The 18739-nt window shown below is 36.7% G+C and overlaps 1 protein-coding gene across 3 annotated transcripts in view; it reads left to right on the top strand.

The window, feature by feature from the left end:
* LOC125680625 (ubiquitin carboxyl-terminal hydrolase 37-like) overlaps positions 1 to 14095 on the top strand; it is a 21161-nt gene extending 7066 nt beyond the window's left edge. For all 3 annotated transcript variants that reach the window (XM_048920310.2, XM_048920311.2, XM_048920313.2), the window contains 15 exons: positions 182 to 316; positions 768 to 894; positions 1120 to 1298; positions 2799 to 2864; positions 3756 to 3887; positions 4260 to 4418; positions 5193 to 5261; positions 5371 to 5491; positions 5582 to 5692; positions 6383 to 6488; positions 10909 to 11442; positions 11588 to 11709; positions 12502 to 12571; positions 13438 to 13576; positions 13913 to 14095. In XM_048920310.2, the coding sequence (XP_048776267.2) occupies positions 182 to 316; positions 768 to 894; positions 1120 to 1298; positions 2799 to 2864; positions 3756 to 3887; positions 4260 to 4418; positions 5193 to 5261; positions 5371 to 5491; positions 5582 to 5692; positions 6383 to 6488; positions 10909 to 11442; positions 11588 to 11709; positions 12502 to 12571; positions 13438 to 13576; positions 13913 to 14003 (2161 nt within the window). In that variant the 3' untranslated portion in view covers positions 14004 to 14095. The remainder of the gene's footprint in view (positions 1 to 181; positions 317 to 767; positions 895 to 1119; positions 1299 to 2798; positions 2865 to 3755; positions 3888 to 4259; positions 4419 to 5192; positions 5262 to 5370; positions 5492 to 5581; positions 5693 to 6382; positions 6489 to 10908; positions 11443 to 11587; positions 11710 to 12501; positions 12572 to 13437; positions 13577 to 13912) is intronic.
* The last annotated feature ends 4644 nt before the right edge of the window (positions 14096 to 18739 follow it).

Raw genomic sequence — 18739 nt, 5'->3', positions numbered from 1 at the left:
AAGAGAGTTTGAGGAAGTGGTAGGTGTATTAAAAAATGCCTCTCTATTCTTTATTTCTTGAACAGCCCAAAACAAAATTCTTTCTCGGATCTTTCTTAAATGTATAAATACACTTTACTGAGAGAATATTGTAACAGTATAGGCATGAATAAATACACAGCTGAACATTATACTTTTGCAGTTTCTCCAACCTTGGTAACACATGTTACATGAATGCAATCCTGCAAAGTCTGTTTCACCTGGAGCCATTCACCAGAGACCTAGTCCACATCAGTCGTAAGATCTCCAGAAGTCTACCTCAGCAATCTCTGTATCAGTAAGTCTTTGTATAAAAATCCTCCATTAATGATTCTTTCCCAGTCGTCTACCTCAGCAATCTCTGTATCAGTAAGTCTTTGTATAAAAATCCACCATTAATGATTCTTTCCAAGTCGTCTACCTCAGCAATCTCTATATCAGCAAGTTTTCGAATAAAAATCCACCATTAATATTAAATTCTATCCCAGTCGTCTATCTCAGCAATCTCTATATCAGCAAGTTTTCGAATAAAAATCCACCATTAATATTAAATTCTATCCCAGTCGTATACCTCAGCAGTCATTGTATCCGTAGGCCTCCGTATAAAAAAAACTGAAATTCTAATCCACCATTAAAATCCTTCCATCAGAAAATTTCAGCACATGTCATCCCATTTAATTTGAAACCTTTCATTTGATCTTCACTTCCTTGCATGTTGGAATTATGAAACTGTTTAATGTACATTTCAGATCTTTGGTACGTCTTCATGGTTCCAGAAAACGAATCGTATCGGACGTTACAAAACGGGATTTACTCCGGAATGTCAAACAAGCTATTTCATCAAGTGCCAAAAGGTTCTCGGGTTATCAGCAGCATGTAAGAGCAAATCGTATACTGTAATAAAGAATTATAATTAGTTAAGATATATTAGTAGCTTTCTTTAGATTGATTGTTAACTTCACGTACCCATGAATTGTTGTCGGAAAAATTTCACAAAATTGTGCACATGAAATTTTTTATTACACTTTGAAAGATATGCGTACGTGTCCAGTGGGGACTATAACGGCTGCTGCGTTGACACGAGCCTTGTTTTTTTGGTAGGATGCCCATGAGTTTCTAAGTCAGGTCTTGGATCAGTTAAAAGAAGAAGTAGCCAAAGTGATGAAATCTACACCCAGCCCAAGTCCTAGCCCAAGGGAGATAACTGAGGCAATGGAGCTCATCAACCCAACACTACAAAATTTTGAATTTGAAGTGACCCACACAATTTCATGTACAAAGTACGCTGCAAAAAATTTAGTCTACTTAGCATTACAGTAAAACACGGTTGAAATGAACCTCCAGAGTCAGGGATAACTCAAATTCATTATACAGTAAAACACGGTTAAAATGAATCTCCAGAGTCAGATAACTCAAATTCATTTTACAGTAAAACACGGTTAAAGTGAACCTCCAGAGTCAGGGATAACTCAAATTCATTATACAGTAAAACACGGTTAAAATGAACCTCCAGAGTCCAATAACTCAAATTCATTATACAGTAAAACACGGTTGAAATGAACCTCCAGAGTCGGGGATAACTCAAATTCATTATACAGTAAACCACGGTTAAAATGAACCTCCAGAGTCAGATAACTCAAATTCATTATACAGTAAACCACAGTTAAAATGAACCTCCAGAGTCGGATAACTCAAATTCATTATACAGTAAAACACGGTTACAGTGAACCTCCAGAGTCAGGGATAAATCAAATTCATTATACAGTAAACCACGGTTAAAATGAACCTCCAGAGTCAGATAACTCAAATTCATTATACAGTAAAACACGGTTGAAATGAACATCCAGAGTCGGGGCTAACTCAAATTCATTATACAATAAACCACGGTTAAAATGAACCTCCAGAGTCAGATAACTCAAATTCATTATATAGTAAACCACGGTTAAAATGAACCTCCAGAGTCAGATAACTCAAATTCATTATACAGTAAAACACGGTTACAGTGAACCTCCAGAGTCAGGGATAACTCAAATTCATTATACAGTAAACCACGGTTAAAGTGAACCTCCAGAGTCAGATAACTCAAATACATTATACAGTAAAACACGGTTGAAATGAACCTCCAGAGTCGGGGCTAACTCAAATTCATTATACAGTAAAACACGGTTAAAATGAACCTCCAGAGTCGGGACTAACTCAGATTCATTATACAATAAACCACGGTTAAAATGAACCTCCAGAGTCAGGGATAACTCAAATTCATTATACAGTAAAACACGGTTAAAATGAACCTCCAGAGTCGGGACTAACTCAAATTCATTATACAATAAACCACGGTTAAAATGAACCTCCAGAGTCAGATAACTCAAATTCATTATACAGTAAACCACAGTTAAAATGAATCTCCAGAGTCAGATAACTCAAATTCATTATACAGTAAAACACGGTTACAGTGAACCTACAGAGTCAGGGATAACTCAAATTTATTATACAGTAAAACACGATTAAAATGAACCTCCAGAGCCAGGGAAAACAGTTCGTTATAACCCAACTTCGTTATATCTCATAATTTTAAAAATTATTTTCCTCTCATAGGGGAATAGATAATACTTCGCAATAATTGTGAAATCGTTACAAGTGGGTTCGCTATAAGCATGTTTTGTTGGACATACAGTATTTGTAAAGTGTGATGGGTGTATTGATGAAGTGAGTTATTTCAAATTTCTTGGGTGGATGAGGGTGGTATAATTCTACAAACTGAGTGAATTTGTTTCTTACAGTTGTCCAGAAGAGGTGACAAAAGCAGAACAGTTCTATGATCTTTCGCTGGAGATGCCAAGAAAGAGGTAATTTTAACCTCCGTTATACAATGGAAACTGTTCATGTATTGTTGCATTATCCACCTAAACCTCTCAGCATAAAAAGTACGTGTATTTAAGATTCAGGTGATTTACAGATTTTGTTCTATGATTTGTTCGTGTACTCTGAACATTCACTTAAATTGGAAAACAGGAAAAAACATGTTAAGAAGGCATTATATATAGGCTCTGCCTTCTGCCTCAACCTTTTATGTTTTAAAAATTAATTATATGGTACATGTATGAAGAATGCCTAATATAGAAAATTCAGCCCCAGGAAAATGTACAGAAAACTTTAAAAAAAAATTTACAACAATAACACTACATGAATTAATCCCTTCGTCTGAAGAGACATTTTGAAAGCATTACTACTACTGAGGACATGTGATATTTTCTTTATTTGGATGAACAGTAGCAAGGAACTACATGCCTTCATATTTTGTCTGAGTGAATTCCATGATACCATCAATTACTTTAAAATGAACATTCAACAAAATTAAGCAAAGTTCTGATGATGACCACAACAGTCAAATCGGTCAATCAGATAGATTTACTTTTGCTTACTGTGCTGGTGATCTGTGTAATTCTCTTTTTTTTTTTTTAGGTTAAGTACCTGTATTTCTCTGTGTGTTTATTTAAGTTCCTGTGTTTTTCTGTCGCTTGTTGTGGATATAGAAAGGACTGTTAATTTTGAGGTGGCTAATGACCAGACAGTTTTCCAGGGTCCTCAACCAAAGTCCAGGAAAAATGTATTGAAGGACTGTTAGTTTTTGTGTTCTGAGCAGAAGGATGGGAATCTCTCTGTTCATACTCTGATGGTTTAACCAGAAAGCACCTGCTTCTAATCACTCTGTGAAAGTTATATTTCTTTTTTCACAGAACCGGATCCACCCCTTGTACAATACAGAATGCCCTGGACCTGTTCTTTAGGAAGGAGATGATAGAATACAGATGTGAGAAGTGTGACTGCTGTAAGGCAGAGGTCTCTCATAAATTCACCAGACTGCCCAGGTAAAAATTCACCAGACTAGCTAGGTAAAAAAAATTCACCTTCTCAGGTAAAAATTCACCAGACTGACTGCCCAGGTAAAAATTCACCAAGCTAGTCAGGTAAAAAAATCACCTACCCAGATAAAAATTCACCTACCCAGGTAAAAATTCACCAGACTGCCCAGGTGAAAATTCACCAGACTAGCCAAGTAAAAAAAAATTCACCTATCCAGGTAAAAATTCACCAGACTAGCCAGAAATTACCATCAGTACAGTGTATGTGGGGACAGCAGTTAATAGAAGTCACATTAGTTTTGATGGTTTAGGTTTGTATTTGATTAAAGAAGACTTTGATTGGATGGTACTTATAAGAATTTGTGATGTATGTTGCAGGGTATTGATACTTCATTTGAAGCGTTATAATTACAACACTGTGTCGACAGTCCAATCTAAGATGTTACAGAACATTGTGATACCCAAGTACCTGAGTCTGTACCACCAGTGTGTGGAGGACACCACCAAACCCCACTCTGTCAGCTTCACCATCCCCAGGTAAGAATCCCTCTGTATACCTTACATAGGTACTCACTAGCTGGCAGATACTTGTAAGTCCTGCTTGGTATTTTCGGATTTGGGAATGGATATGATAAAGTGCCTAACTATTAACCAATTGTGCCTATTCTTAAGGAGGAATAACCCAGTAAAGAAATCTGATGTGGATGAAAACTGGAGGATATGTACAATAATACTTTGAAATTGAAAATTTTCGAATTTATTTTGAGAGCAGTTTAAGTAGAAAGTAATCTGGAAAAAATTTCAAACCCCAGCTGGACTTGAACCCATGGTGTACAGAACAGCAGTTAACATGTTAACCTACTGAGATACTCAGCTAGGTAATCAAATTTTAAAAGCAATACACAAGTATTGCCGGTATTGATGTTTTCATTCATATTTTCAAAGGAAGTCAACCATTATGATGATGTATTAGGCCTCATTAATGGAAATGTATCGTTAAATTAATGTTATTCTAATCAATATATGATAATTTGATCAGTGTTCCATGTCAAATTTATGCATTTTAATTTATCATATGATATTTAAGTGGCATGCACATGTACAGTGTAGTTACTGGCTCTATACCTCTATCTGATCAGGAAATACAAGTGACCTTAATATTTCCTTTGATTGAAAATTTGGTTGAACTGCTGATAAATGACCTGTACTGCATTGACTTTGATCACTTGTAATGTCAAATTCCTTGGGGAATCGGTAGAATTAATTCACGGGAAGTCAACTGATTAATAGTGACAAACCATTTTGTTTCAGTCCTCAGAAAAATTTGGTTGAATCGCCAAAAGAAAGCACTCCAAGACGAAGATTAGACATGAACAACAGGTATATTTTCAAGATGTACAACAAACTTTAGAAGCAGTCCAAGGCTTGCTCTCTTTCAATTTTATTGAATGTTTGATATAAAATACATTGCATAAAATTGTTACTCTAGTTTTAGATTTAAAAAATCCAGAGTGCTGCCCCTTTTTGACTCGGATGAGGACATCATTGTGTTAGGTTCTCCAAGCAAGAAACCTAAGTTAGAGGATAACTCAGAAAAACCAGAGAGCACGGTATGAAAACGCTTTAACTGTGATATGAAAACATTGTACATGTAGCATATACATGGATGTCAGTTCAGAAGAATGGTGTGTTATTTACAGGAGAAGAAACGAGAACCTTTTAAAACTCTGACTCTTGCTGATACACAGGAGGACCCCGACCTGGCTAAAGCCCTGGAACTGTCCCTTCAGGAGGCAAATGAGCGAGCGCAGGTATGTACAAATAAAATGAATGAGCACATGTATGTACAAATAAAATGAACGAGCACATGTATGTACAAATGAAATGAATGAGCACATGTATGTACAAATAAAATGAACGAGCACATGTATGTACAAATGTAATGAACAAGCACAAGTATGTACAAATAAAATGAACGGGCACATGTATGTATAAATAAAATGAACGGGCACATGTTTGTACAAATGAAATGAAAGACAGCACAAAGTCATCCAAGAAAAGTTTCTAGTATTTAAAAAGCATCAAAAGTAACATTTAGAATTTTATTTGATAATAGAGCTGAAATAGGAGTGAACAGGCAGCCTATGAACATTCTCTCCTCAGATCATGCTACAAATAATTAAATTGCACACAGTTTCACATGTTTAAGTTAACAATGAAAACTGAAAATAATAATCATATTGCATATACATGTACATGTATTTACATGTAAGTATGTGAGAAAGAGAAGATTACTCAATATGATACATTACGTAAGCTAATGTAGTAGTGATCAAAGTGTAAGTGAGAAAGAAGTTTACTCAATATAAAACATTACGTAAGATATTGTTAATGTAGTAGTGATCAAATTGTTTGTAAGTGAGAAAGAAAAATTAACTCAATATAATACATTGCATATTGTTATGTACAGTAGTAGTGATGGAAGTGTTTGTATCCCTTAGCAACAGCAGTACAGTGATGAGGTAGATGGAGGGCACGAGGAATCGGATTTCCAGAGGGCGCTGGAGATGAGTCGACTCGAGTCCGACAGACCACAGCCAGACCACAGTATGTTATAGTCCTCGATCTCATTTCTACAGTGTAACATATAATTAGGCTATGCATTGTATGTGTTTTGATTTACTGTGCTTGTTTAGACCTTCAAAGGGAGTTTTTATCATGACTCCGAAGTAGTTGTGACCTCATTTTGTATTTATACATCTGTATTTGCTTTCGATCTTGATATGAAAAATCTTTAATATTTGCTGTGGTTCGTTGAACAACTCAATGTGATGCCACATAAAACAATCAGGATACCAGTCGGACAAAATACACTTGTGTGTCCATGGCTATTCTGATGCCATTTCAAAGTTGTGGGAAATGGGAATTTACTTTCAGAAGCTAACGTTAATATTTAACTGAATTTTACAATTAATAATAAGAAAATAAAAATTACACACTTTTGGGATACTCGTGTAGGTACATGTATATTACACGTTTAGGCCTAATAAACATGAAACTATGCGAATACTGTTGACTGATAGAGTTTGTAATGTAGATAAGATATGAAAATAGAATATAATTTTAAGTAGATTTATTCAAAGTTCACGTTCATTGGTGAATTGTTTTTTAGGTCACCTGAATTCATTCAGGTGACCTATTGCTATCTGTTTTTGTCCGTCGTCGTGCGACGTGCGTCGAGCGTTAACATTTGAACATTTTCAGCTTCTTCTCTGAAACCCCTGAACCAATTTCAACCAATTTTGGCATATAGCATCTGTGGGTGGAGGGGAACAAAAATTGTGAAATTCGTGGTCCCTGCCCCCCTGGGGCCTGAGGGGTGGGGCAAAAACCATCAAAATGAGTGTAATTTTAAAAAATCTTCTTTACTCCTGGACATCAAGAAGCCAAACTGTGGGCATAATTATAATGAGTGTTGAGCCCTCTACCAAAATTGTGAAATTCATGGCCCCTGGGGCAGGGGTTCTTGTGTTAGGGTGGGGCTCTATTGGTCATATAGTGAAAGTGTAGAAATTCTTTGAAAATCTTCTTCTCTGTCTCTGGGTATGAAGTAGACAAACTAATAGCATGGTAATGATGAGCAAGGATGCCTCTTTATACCCCCCGCAACAAGTTGTGGGGGGGGGGGGGGGGTATACTGGAATCGGGTTGTCCGTCCGTCCGTCTGTAGACGCAATGGTTTCCGGGCTCTAAAGCATTATCCTTTCCACCTACCGTCACCATATCATATATATGGACTACCCATGGGATGAAGATGTTCCCTATCGATTTTGGGGTCCAAAGGTCAAGCACACTGGTCATCGAAGTAGCAATATGGTTTCCGGGCTCTAAAGTGTTATCCTTTCCACCTACAGTCACCATATCATACGTATGGACTACCCATAGGATGAAGATGTTCCCTATCGATTTTGGGGTCAAAAGGTCAAAGGTAAAGCGCACTGGACATTGAAGTAGCAATATGGTTTCCGGCCTCTAAAGCGTTATCCTTTCCACCTACAGTCACCATATCAAACATATGGACTACCCATGGGATGAAGATGTTCCCTATCGATTTTAAGGTCAAAGGTCAAGCGCACTGGACATTGAAGTAGCAATATGGTTTCCGGGCTCTAAAGCGTTATCCTTTCCACCTACAGTCACCATATCATATATATGGACTACCCATGGGATGAAGATGATCCCTGTCGATTTTGGGGTCAAAAGGTCAAAGGTCAAGTGCACTGGACATTGAAGTAGCAATATGGTTTCCGGGCTCTAAAGCGTTATCCTTTCCACCTACAGTCACCATATCATACATATGGACTACCCATGGGATGAAGATGTTCCCTATCAATTTTGGGGTCAAAAGGTCAAAGGTCATGCGCACTGGACATCGAAGTAGCAACACTCAGAAAAGAGGTAGTTTATACCTATTACCAACACCCTTTGGGAGATTGGGGTAAGCGGGGGGTATTCTTAGTGAGCATTGCTCACAGTACCTCTTGTTAAAAATTGTGAAATTCATGGCCCCTGTATCAGGGGTTCTGGTGCTAGGGTGGGGCTCTATAAGTCATATAGTGAAAATGCATTATTTCTTTGAAAATCTTCTTCTCTGTCCTTGGGTATTAAGTAGACAAACCAATAGCATGGTTATGATGAGCAAGGATGCCTCTTTCAAAATTGTGAAATTCATGGCCCCTGGGTCAGGGGTTCTGGTATTAGGGTGGGGCTCTATTGATCATATAGTGAAAATGCATTTTATTTCTTTGAAAATCTTCTCCTCTGCTGCTGGGTATTAAGTAGACAAACTAATAGTATGATAATGATGATCAAGGATGCTTCTTTCAAAACTGAAATTTATGGCCCCTGGGTCAGGGGTTCTGGTGCAAAGGCAGGGCTGACCACATAGCTATTCAATGTTTCTTCCATCCAAAAGTAAAATTCTTATATTTAAACACAAACCTAATTCAAACATTGGAAGGTTGTTACATGATACTCAGGTGACCTATAAGGCCCCTGGGCCTCTTGTTTGTGATTACAATGATATCCAGCCTTTGTGTAATTTAGTAATACATACCAGTGTCTTCGCTTTAACTAAGTGGTTGACTTTAATTTATATTTGTCTCAGTCTTTGGAAAATATAAAATTATTGGCACAGCGTCTGATTTGAAATTGATCTATTTGTGTCCACATTGTTTGGCTACCGACGGATGTACTGAAGTGCAATGTCCATGGCAACACTGAATTCATCGCGTCGGAGATTTTGTATACCCATATATTTTTTTCTTCTAAATCTGGTATACCTTGGGAAGAGGTATATATGCACCCTCTTCTACAACCTAACACATGTACTACAATGAAATGCAGCACACTTTGGCATATTTCAAAGCTATGCAGTTTTAAAATACTTTGTTATAGGCCTATCATGTTATATAAGGCCTACTTGTTTACATCACAGTGGGTCTTTTTGACGTCATCAGCAAGGGAGATCAGCCGCGATCATCAAAAATAATTTTCGTGATCGAGTACATTTGATCAGCTGTTATGACGTTATAATGCATTGAACAAAAAAGTTAAAAATGAATTATTGTTTAATAAACCTTGTTTAATGAATTTCCATACATAACTCAATTTCTTCAGATAATCGTTTCATAATTGACCTTTAATGAATGTTATAATTCTCTGTTGTGTATCAATAGCACAATAGATGTTGAACAGTAAACATTAAATGAATGGTATATTGCCTGCATATATGTGTAATTTCTAGCATTAAAAGAGTGATGCATACATCAAAAATAGAAATTGCGACATATACATGTATGACTAGACGTAAAAAGTTCAGAAATACAGACCTGTGATTCTTCCGTCGGAAGACAAAATCTCCCGAATTTGAGCCCCCCTTCCGTTCCTTCCGTTAAAATGTAAAATCTTCCGTCATTTCAAATTTTCAACAACAAAAATTTTCTGAGCGCCATTTTTCGATATTGATAAGGAAAACCCCCGAGACAATCGAAAGTCGTCTATTTTTCTGTCACAGTGACTGCACAGGTAAACGTCAATTAACGAGGGTACAGTAATTACTGAAGCCATTTGAGGAGTTTATGATTACACAGCAAAAAAAAAAGATTGTTTTTGGCACACGCTCTGGTGATTAGGAAGTGATACCGACAGTTGAAGTCGGACGATCTTTGATGCTGTTGAAAACTTGGTAAGGAGCAGGTGGGAAAAGAAAGTGGGCACTGAAGATGTTCGTAATATGTGTGGACAGAATGACACAATTGTATTAGAACGGATTATCTCTAACTGAACTGTATATTCAAAGATGGATACGGCAAGATGACGATGGGTGTGCACAGTTCGAATTTTCTCAATATTTATTTACACATGCATGTATAAATAGTACGTGGCCAAGTCTTGTAACATATATTTGTTCACTACACGTTTCACTGAGAGAAAAAAACACACCACGTTTTCAGATATGCAATGTAGTTCTTTTATGTGAGAACATGTTCTTTATATTATTTAGCTCACCAGTGCTGAATCTCAAGTGAGCTTAAATTTGTTAGTAGGCCTAGATCTAATATGTTGGTCAACTTTTCTGAAAAGTGATAATTGTTATAACTTGTTATCTCTGTAATAAATATATAAATATAACAAGTTTTTTTCTTTTAATTGTGGTTTTTAAGGTATTGACTTAAGAATTATCAATGTTCTTAACACAAAAAAGGAATTATCAATGTTCTCAACACAAAAAGGATCTGATGATTATGAACTCAGACACTTGTAACACAAAAAACTACTAGTAGCATGATTTCATTAGCCAACGAACACACAAAAACGGTAAAAAAAAATGTCGATAAAAAATCTCCAGTTATCAGACCAAAACTCCAGCTGAAAATTTTCAAATCTCCAGTTGTGGCATGACAGTTCTGTCACAGGTCTGGAAATATAACAAGTTTCCTGTATGGTTCTTTGATGTGTTTTATAGGCTATGACTCGGGTCTGAATGGGATGTCTGAGGAGGAACAGATGAGGATTGCTATAGAGGAAAGCATGAGGGAGTTTGAACAGGTGAACTACCTCCCCAGCCAAGAGGAGGAGGTGGAGGAGGATTGGTATACTACTGGAATTCATAGTTCTAAAGAACCCCAAAACAAGGGAGGGGAGATTATTAAACAGTGCAGTGCAATAGTGTATGAAACGTGTGCACAGGGGGAACTGGAAACTGATGGCATTCAAGGACAGCTGGACTCAGATGAGAAGGACTCGAGTTATAGATCAAAGTACTTTGTCAAGAAGGAGAAATGCAATGTTTGTGATAAAATCAAGACAAATGACCCATCAAAAGATGGGAAATGCAATTGCAGAACAGATGCTTCCGATTGCAATGGAAACGAAGTGAGAAGAGGAAAGACAGTGGCCTATTTAAATGGGGGGAATTCACAGCCGGGTGCTTTTGTACCCAAACTGAGCTCAGAAAGTGATTTCAAATCTATGTTTGATGATGAGGACTTTGATAAAGGTGCTTCTTTTTTTTTCTATTTTTTAATTTCTTTGTGCTTTATTGTGGGAATTATGAATTAACTAATTTAGTATAAACTATGATTTTATTGTACACTGTAAATGATTTCTGATGTCGGATTATTTTTTTTATAAATGTTTGATAGATGTATTGTTACTTGATGAGCCCTGGCTCTCCTCGGAGGACAAGGAGAACAAGAAGCCCTCGTCACCTGTGGAGGAGGAGGACACCAGTCTGACGGAGGACCTCCCTATCATCAGTAATGAGGTAGAAACAGAATTGTCTAGATTTAGTAGGCAGAAAAATAACTGATATTGTGGAAAAATTGTATGTCTTATGTAATTTGTAGGGCCGAAACGATATGCCCCCTTCAAGATACGATACATATTGGAATACCTCTGCCACTTTCAATACTTTCAATACGATACAATTTACAGAAGAAACCAATAACTTTGAAGAAAAAATTGAATCACCAAGATTACAATCATAATTTCAAAAGCAAAATGTTTCCAAACAGCCAAACGGTAAGATGCCTGTCGGCACTGTAGTTCCAACTGATAAAATTCATTATTATTTTCATCAGACTCGGGTAAACAACAGTCTGAACATTATTGGATGCTATTTTGTCCCTCATGCAGGTAAAAATAAAAGTACAGGCTGAGCCTGATGTATTTTAGTGAACCTGTTTTTAATAAACTTATCGAACTGAAAATCGAGGCATTGAATCGAGCGTTTATATTGAACAGTATTGATATTTCGGTGAATCGTTTCAGCCCTAGTAGTTTGCCCAATTTACCAAAACAATAGGTGTTGTCACCCTTGTCAGTAGTAATACTTAAAAGTCATGCACTTCAATCTTCCTGTAAATTCTGTTTACATGTGTATAGTATTTATTACATAATTAAGATTTCATCATGGATCACCCTTGTCAGTAGTAATACTTAAAAGTCATGCACTTCAATCTTCCTGTAAATTCTGTTTACATGTGTATAGTATTTATTACATAATTAAGATTTCATCATGGAATATTCAGATATTATATAATATTTTGTCTTTCAGAAAGGAGATCTCCCCCATTCGTACCACTTAGTCAGTGTAGTCAATCATATTGGAGCCAGTTCCTTTGTTGGTAAGAATGTGGACTTTGTATGAGAAAGACACAACTCCATATTATCTTGTAGATCTCTTGTGTTGGAAAAGAACTTTTGTTTCCCTTATATCAAAAGAAGAGTTGTTGGAAGACAACATACATTGTAGCTCGCTGGGAAGCATGACTCTATTTAACCTATCATTTAAAAGGTTAAAGTTTTTGAAATTAGGTTGCTAGGTCAAAAGTTTTGATACCATATCAAAGGCCCGGTTATGAGGCATCTAAAAATAAAATATAAAATCCTTATCCCCTTGGTTCAAAAGATCTAGGCTAGGTTAATGTTTTTGAAAAGTAGGTCAAAGTCCAAGATGAACAGTTCTAATGGTAACAAAAGAAATGTGATCTAATGAGGCATTTATATTTGAAATATCAAACCCCTATTCCCCTTGGTTTAAAAGATATAGCCCAAGTTAAAGTTTTTGAATAGTGGGTCACAGGTCATTAGGTAAAAAGTCCTGGTACCAAAAAAAAAAGTCTTATGAGACATCTAATGGGTATACATGTGAAATATCAAAACCTTACCCCCCATGTTTCAAAAGATAAAAGCCCAGATTAATGTTTTTAAAAAGTAGTTCAAACGTCAAGGTCACTAGGTCAAAAGTCTTGGTACCACAACAAAGGTCCCTTCATCAGGAATCAGTATGTAAAATATGAAAACCTTATCTCCCTTGGTTCGAAAGATCTAGCCCAGTTTTTTCCTTAAAATGTGACACCGACACCAGGGTTATGACAATAGCTCTCCAGACAGTCGTCCCGGCGAGCTAAAAAAAAACAAAAAACAATATACAAACTTGTTCCAGCTTATTTTGACAGGTCACTACATTTATAGCTTTGTATTTTGACAGGTCACTACATTAGCGATGTGTTTGATGCTGAGAAAAGTTGCTGGTACAGCTTTGATGATTCGCATGTTTCAAAAACAACGGAATCTGAAATAAGATCCAGTCGAGAGAGGAGTGGATACATTTTCTTCTACCTTAACAAGTAATGGAACGGTTTCCTTTGTGTTATATATATATTTTGAAAACAAGATTTTTAAAATCAGTTTTTACCACCTGCAATCAGGATGGTTATTATGCTCCCCAAAAAATTTAGCCGTCCTGTCTGTCCGCCCATAGTTTTTGGAATGATTTGTATATTTTGAAGACCCTTTGGCCATATTTGATCAAGTTATTTCCTTCCATGGGTGTATTCTGATTTTGGCTCAGTGCAAATTTGGATATTTTTTTTAAAGAAATAGATAATTAATTTACATAGGGATTAGTGGCTTTAAGACCACTACTCATTATTTTTCATATTGTAATTGATTATCTATTGCAGGGATATTTATGAAGATCTGACTCAGCACTTTGAAAGGAGCAAGCTTGACACCCAGGACCAAACTCAACACCCCGATCTGAATTTGAAATAATTTGTTTACAGATGATATACACATGTACATGAAAACATATATTGATGTTATTTATTTTAACCAAAGTGAAATAAATTGTTGATTTGATTGAAGCTTTGAGTAATCAATTTTAATAATATCTGTGTTCTGTGAGAGTAGATGGGGATGAATGGAGTGTGCCTGCAGTTGTTTGATACTCGCTTTTGTTGGTTTTAGCTCACATGATCACTTTGTCTGGCGTCAGTCTGTCCACAAACTTTTAACATTTTCGACTTCTCTTTCCAGAACCACGGGGCTAATTTCAGCCAATTGTTTATTCAAATCATTGCCCCCGGGGTAGGTTGTGGACCACAATAGGGGATTAAAGTTTTATGTGGGAATATGTAGGAAAAATATTGCAGCAGGGCCATGGATACTTACATTACTATGCAAGCATCCCCAGGTAGTTCAGATACAAGTTTGTTCAAATTTATGACCCCCAAGGGGCCAAGGGTAGGAGTGGACCACAGTAGGGGGTTAATATGCAAGCATTCCTAGGTAGTACATATTCAAATTGTGGTCCCCAGGGGTAGGGTGGGCTACAATTTGGGGATCAATTATATAGGAAAAATCCTCTTCTCAATGATAGCAGGGTCATGATAGTAGTATTAATATGCAAGCATTACCAGGTAGTGTAGATTAAATTCAGATCATAGGATGGGGCCATTATAGGGATCAAAAGTTTTAAATGTGAATAAATGGGGAAACCTTTAAAAATCTTCTTGTGTTGATGTGCAAGCATCTTCAGGTAGTGCAAAATTAAGTTTGTTCAATTTGGGAGGACCATAATGGGAGATCAAAGTCTGATGCGGGAATAAACAGGAAATTAAAACCAATTCTTTTCGAGATTAAAAGGTCCACTCTAAATCATATCACAATGTTTTGTTGTGTTGATTGAATATTTCCTGTCTGTCTGAAACTTGAATCTTGCTGAAACTTTTGAATGTTGAGTAATACAGCTTTCACATATGTATTCCTTGTGACAATACTTGAGAAAACCTCAGCTAGGCATTGTCTCCTTAACAAAGTAAAGGCAAAGCTTTCATATGCTTGTGGCAAGAAATTTCACTTGGTGCCTTGTGACCTTGTTTGACCCAAGTTTTGTAAATTGTCAACATTTTCGAATTCTCCAGAACCATGGGGCTAATTTCAGCAAATTCGCCACCAAGCATGCATGGGTAAAAGTGCCGCATGCTTATCTATGTGGAGATGATCAAGAATTGTAAAAAATGGCATCTTGTAACAAGAGGCCTTGTCGGTCACCTGAGTACTAGTTTTCAAAGTATCACGGAGTCCCAAGGCTCAAATCTTAAGAAAAATTTCCTGTTCTGTGTATCAAAGCTAAATTTTAGTATTTAGCAACAGTATAAGATGAGTTCTTAGAAGTAATACTAACTCTCATTTTAGTGTTGAACATTATTTGTGATTTACTATTTCAATGACAGAAAAAATAATGTTTATAAACTTGTTATTAATGTTTGTTGGAAAACCTATCCAGAGGCTCTGAATAAAGTAAAAGTGCTTAGTCTTCCTCTACAAAAATTGATTTCTATATAATGCTGTATATTTAATAGAACCGAAATCTTCATTTTATCAATGACTATAGTTAAAGTAACATAGAAAACTATCACATTTTTACAACAAAATTTCAGATTTAGAGCTAATATTAGTGCTAAATGATACGACTAATTTGGATCCATCCTGGGGTTACGAAATTCTCAATTGTTTTCTACATCCTATTCTGCTTTTCTTAAATATGCATTTAGTTTTTATGCCCACTTTCAAAAGAAGAGTGGCATATTGGTTTGCACATGTCGGTCGGTCGGTAGACCACATGTCCGCTCAATGTCTTTAGAACCATTCACTTGATGATAATGATATTTCATATGTGGGTTGGTTATGAGTAGAAGAGGACCCCTATTGTTTTTCAGGTCAAGGGTCAATCTACTCTGGACATAGGAATATAATGTCAGCTAAATATCTTCAGAACCCTTTGCTTGACAGACATCAAACTTGGTACACCGATACATCTTCAGGAGAAGATGACCTCTATTGATTTTGAGGTCACTATTTTAAAGGTCAAGGACCAAACTAGACTTTGGAATATACTGTCAGCTCAATATATAGAGAACCCTTTGCTTGACAGATATCAGACTTACACTGGTAAATCTTCAGAAGATGACCCCTATTGATTTTGAGGTCACACGGTCAATGGTTGAATGGGAAATAATATTAGATTTGTCTCCTATATTTTATTTGCTTGATTGACACCAAACTTGGTACACTGGTACAGCTTAAGGAGTAGATGACCCCTATTGATTTTAGGTCACATGGTCAATCCACTCTTTACATAGGAAGATATTGCTGCTCAATATTTTGAATTGATGATACTACTATGAATTAAATGATGTGTGTATAACCCTTTTCAATTTTGCACCATGGGGGACATAATGTGTTTTACAAACATCTCTTGTTATGTATCGGCAAACTTACAAGAAGACCTTCAAATGATATAGATAATAATCACTAGAACTTGGGCTCCACTCTTAAACCAAATCACTTGCCCCCTAGCATCATGAAATTTTCAATTTTGGTAAAGGACTACCCACTCCTTCTAAATAACTTCATATCAATAGCATTGAAGCAAATATCATTAACATGTTTTGCACATATACACTATAATGTATATATACCAAGGTTGGCCCCACCCTGGAGTCGGAACCTCTACTCCAGGGATCATGAAATTTACAATTTTGGTAAAGGCCTTCCTGCTCTACAGCACTTAGTGTTTTTAGCTCACCTGAGCTGAAAGCTCAAGTGAGCTTTTCTGATCACCCGTATTCCGGCGTCCGTCCGTCTGTCCGTCCGTCTGTCCGTCCGTCTGTAAACTTTTCACATTTTCAACTTCTTCTCAACAACCACGGGGCCAATTTCAACCAAAGTTGGCACAAACATCCTTAGGTAAAGGGAAATCTAAATTGTTAAAGTAAAGGGCCAGGCCACATTCCAAGGGGAGATAATCAAGAAAAGGTAAAAATAGGGTAGGGTCATTAAAAAATCTTCTTCTCAAGAACCACTGGGCCAGAAAAGCTGAGATTTATATGAAAGCTTCCTTATATAATGCAGATTCTAAATTGTTAAAATCATGGCCCCCGGGGGTCGGATGGGGCCACAATAGGGGATCAAAGTTTTACATACAAATATATAGGGAAAATCTTTAAAATTCTTCTTCTCAAGAACCACTGAGCCAGAAAAGCTGAGATTTATATGAAAGCTTCCTTATATAATGCAGATTTTAAATTGTTAAAATCTTGGCCCCCGGGGGTCGGATGGGGCCACAATAGGGGGTCAAAGTTTTACATACAAATATATAGGGAAAATCTTCTTCTCAAGAACCACTGAGCCAGAAAAGCTGAGATTTATATGAAAGCTTCCTTATATAATGCAGATTCTAAATTGTTAAAATCTTGGCCCCCGGGGGTCGGATGGGGCCACAATAGGGGATCAAAGTTTTACATACAAATATATAGGGAAAATCTTTAAAAATCTTCTTCTCAAGAACCACTGAGCCAGAAAAGCTAAGATTTATATGAAAGCTTCCTTATAAAATGCAGATTCTAAATTGTTAAAATCATGGCCCCCAGGGATTGGATGGGGCCTCAAGGGGGGCATCAAAGTTTTACATACAAATTTATAGGAAAAATCTTTTAAAATCTTCTTCTCAAAAACCACTGAGCCAGAAAAGCTGAGGTTTATATGAAAGCTTCCTGATATAGTGTAGATTATAAATTGTTAAGATCATGGCCCCCGGGGGTCGGATGGGGCCACAATAGGGGGTCAAAGTTTTACTTACAAATATATAGGAACAATCTTTAAAAATCTTCTTCTCAAGAACCACTGAGCCAGAAAAGCTGAGATTTACATGAAAGCTTCCTGACATAATGCAGATTCAAGTTTGTTCAAATCATGGCCCCCGGTGGTAGGATGGGGCCACAATAGGGGATCAAAGTTTTACATACAAATATATAGGAAAAATCTTTAAAAATCTTCTTCTCAAGAACCACTAAGCCAGAAAAGCTGAGATTTATATGAAAGCTTTCTGATATAGTGCAGATTCAGGTTTGTTAAAATCATGCCCCCCTGGGGTAGGATGGGGCCACAATAGGGGATCAGAGTTTTACATACAAATATATAGGGAAAATCTTAAAAAATCTTCTTCTCAAACCATTGGGCCAAAGAAGTTCACATTTACATGAAAGCTTTCTGACATAGTGTAGATTCAAGTTTGCAAAAACCATGGCCTCCAGGGGTAGGTTTGGGGCCATAATAGGGACTACGGTTTTACATGCAAATAGATATGGAAAATCTTCTGATATGGACCAAGGTGACTCAGGTGAGCGATGTGGCCCATGGGCCTCTTGTTTGAACATGCAGTTGTAGAGAAGATTTTTGAAAATAGGTCTATATTTGGTAGTTTTTGTCCCACCCCTAAGGCCCCGGGGATGCAAGAGTCGTGAAATTTACCATTTATGTCACTTGTTTCAAAGATGATTCATATAAAATCTGAAAAGAATTGGAATAATAGTTATCATGAAGTTAAAAATGTTCAATCGTACACATTTAGTCACTGACCATTTTTGCCCCACCCTTATACCAAAATCCCTATCCCTGGGATCATGAAATTTACAAGTTTGGTAAAATGATACCAACTCATTCTA

Source organism: Ostrea edulis, chromosome 2, assembly GCF_947568905.1.
Source record: "Ostrea edulis chromosome 2, xbOstEdul1.1, whole genome shotgun sequence".
Taxonomy (NCBI): Eukaryota; Metazoa; Mollusca; class Bivalvia; order Ostreida; family Ostreidae; genus Ostrea; species Ostrea edulis.
This window is presented reverse-complemented; position numbering and strand designations above follow the sequence as displayed.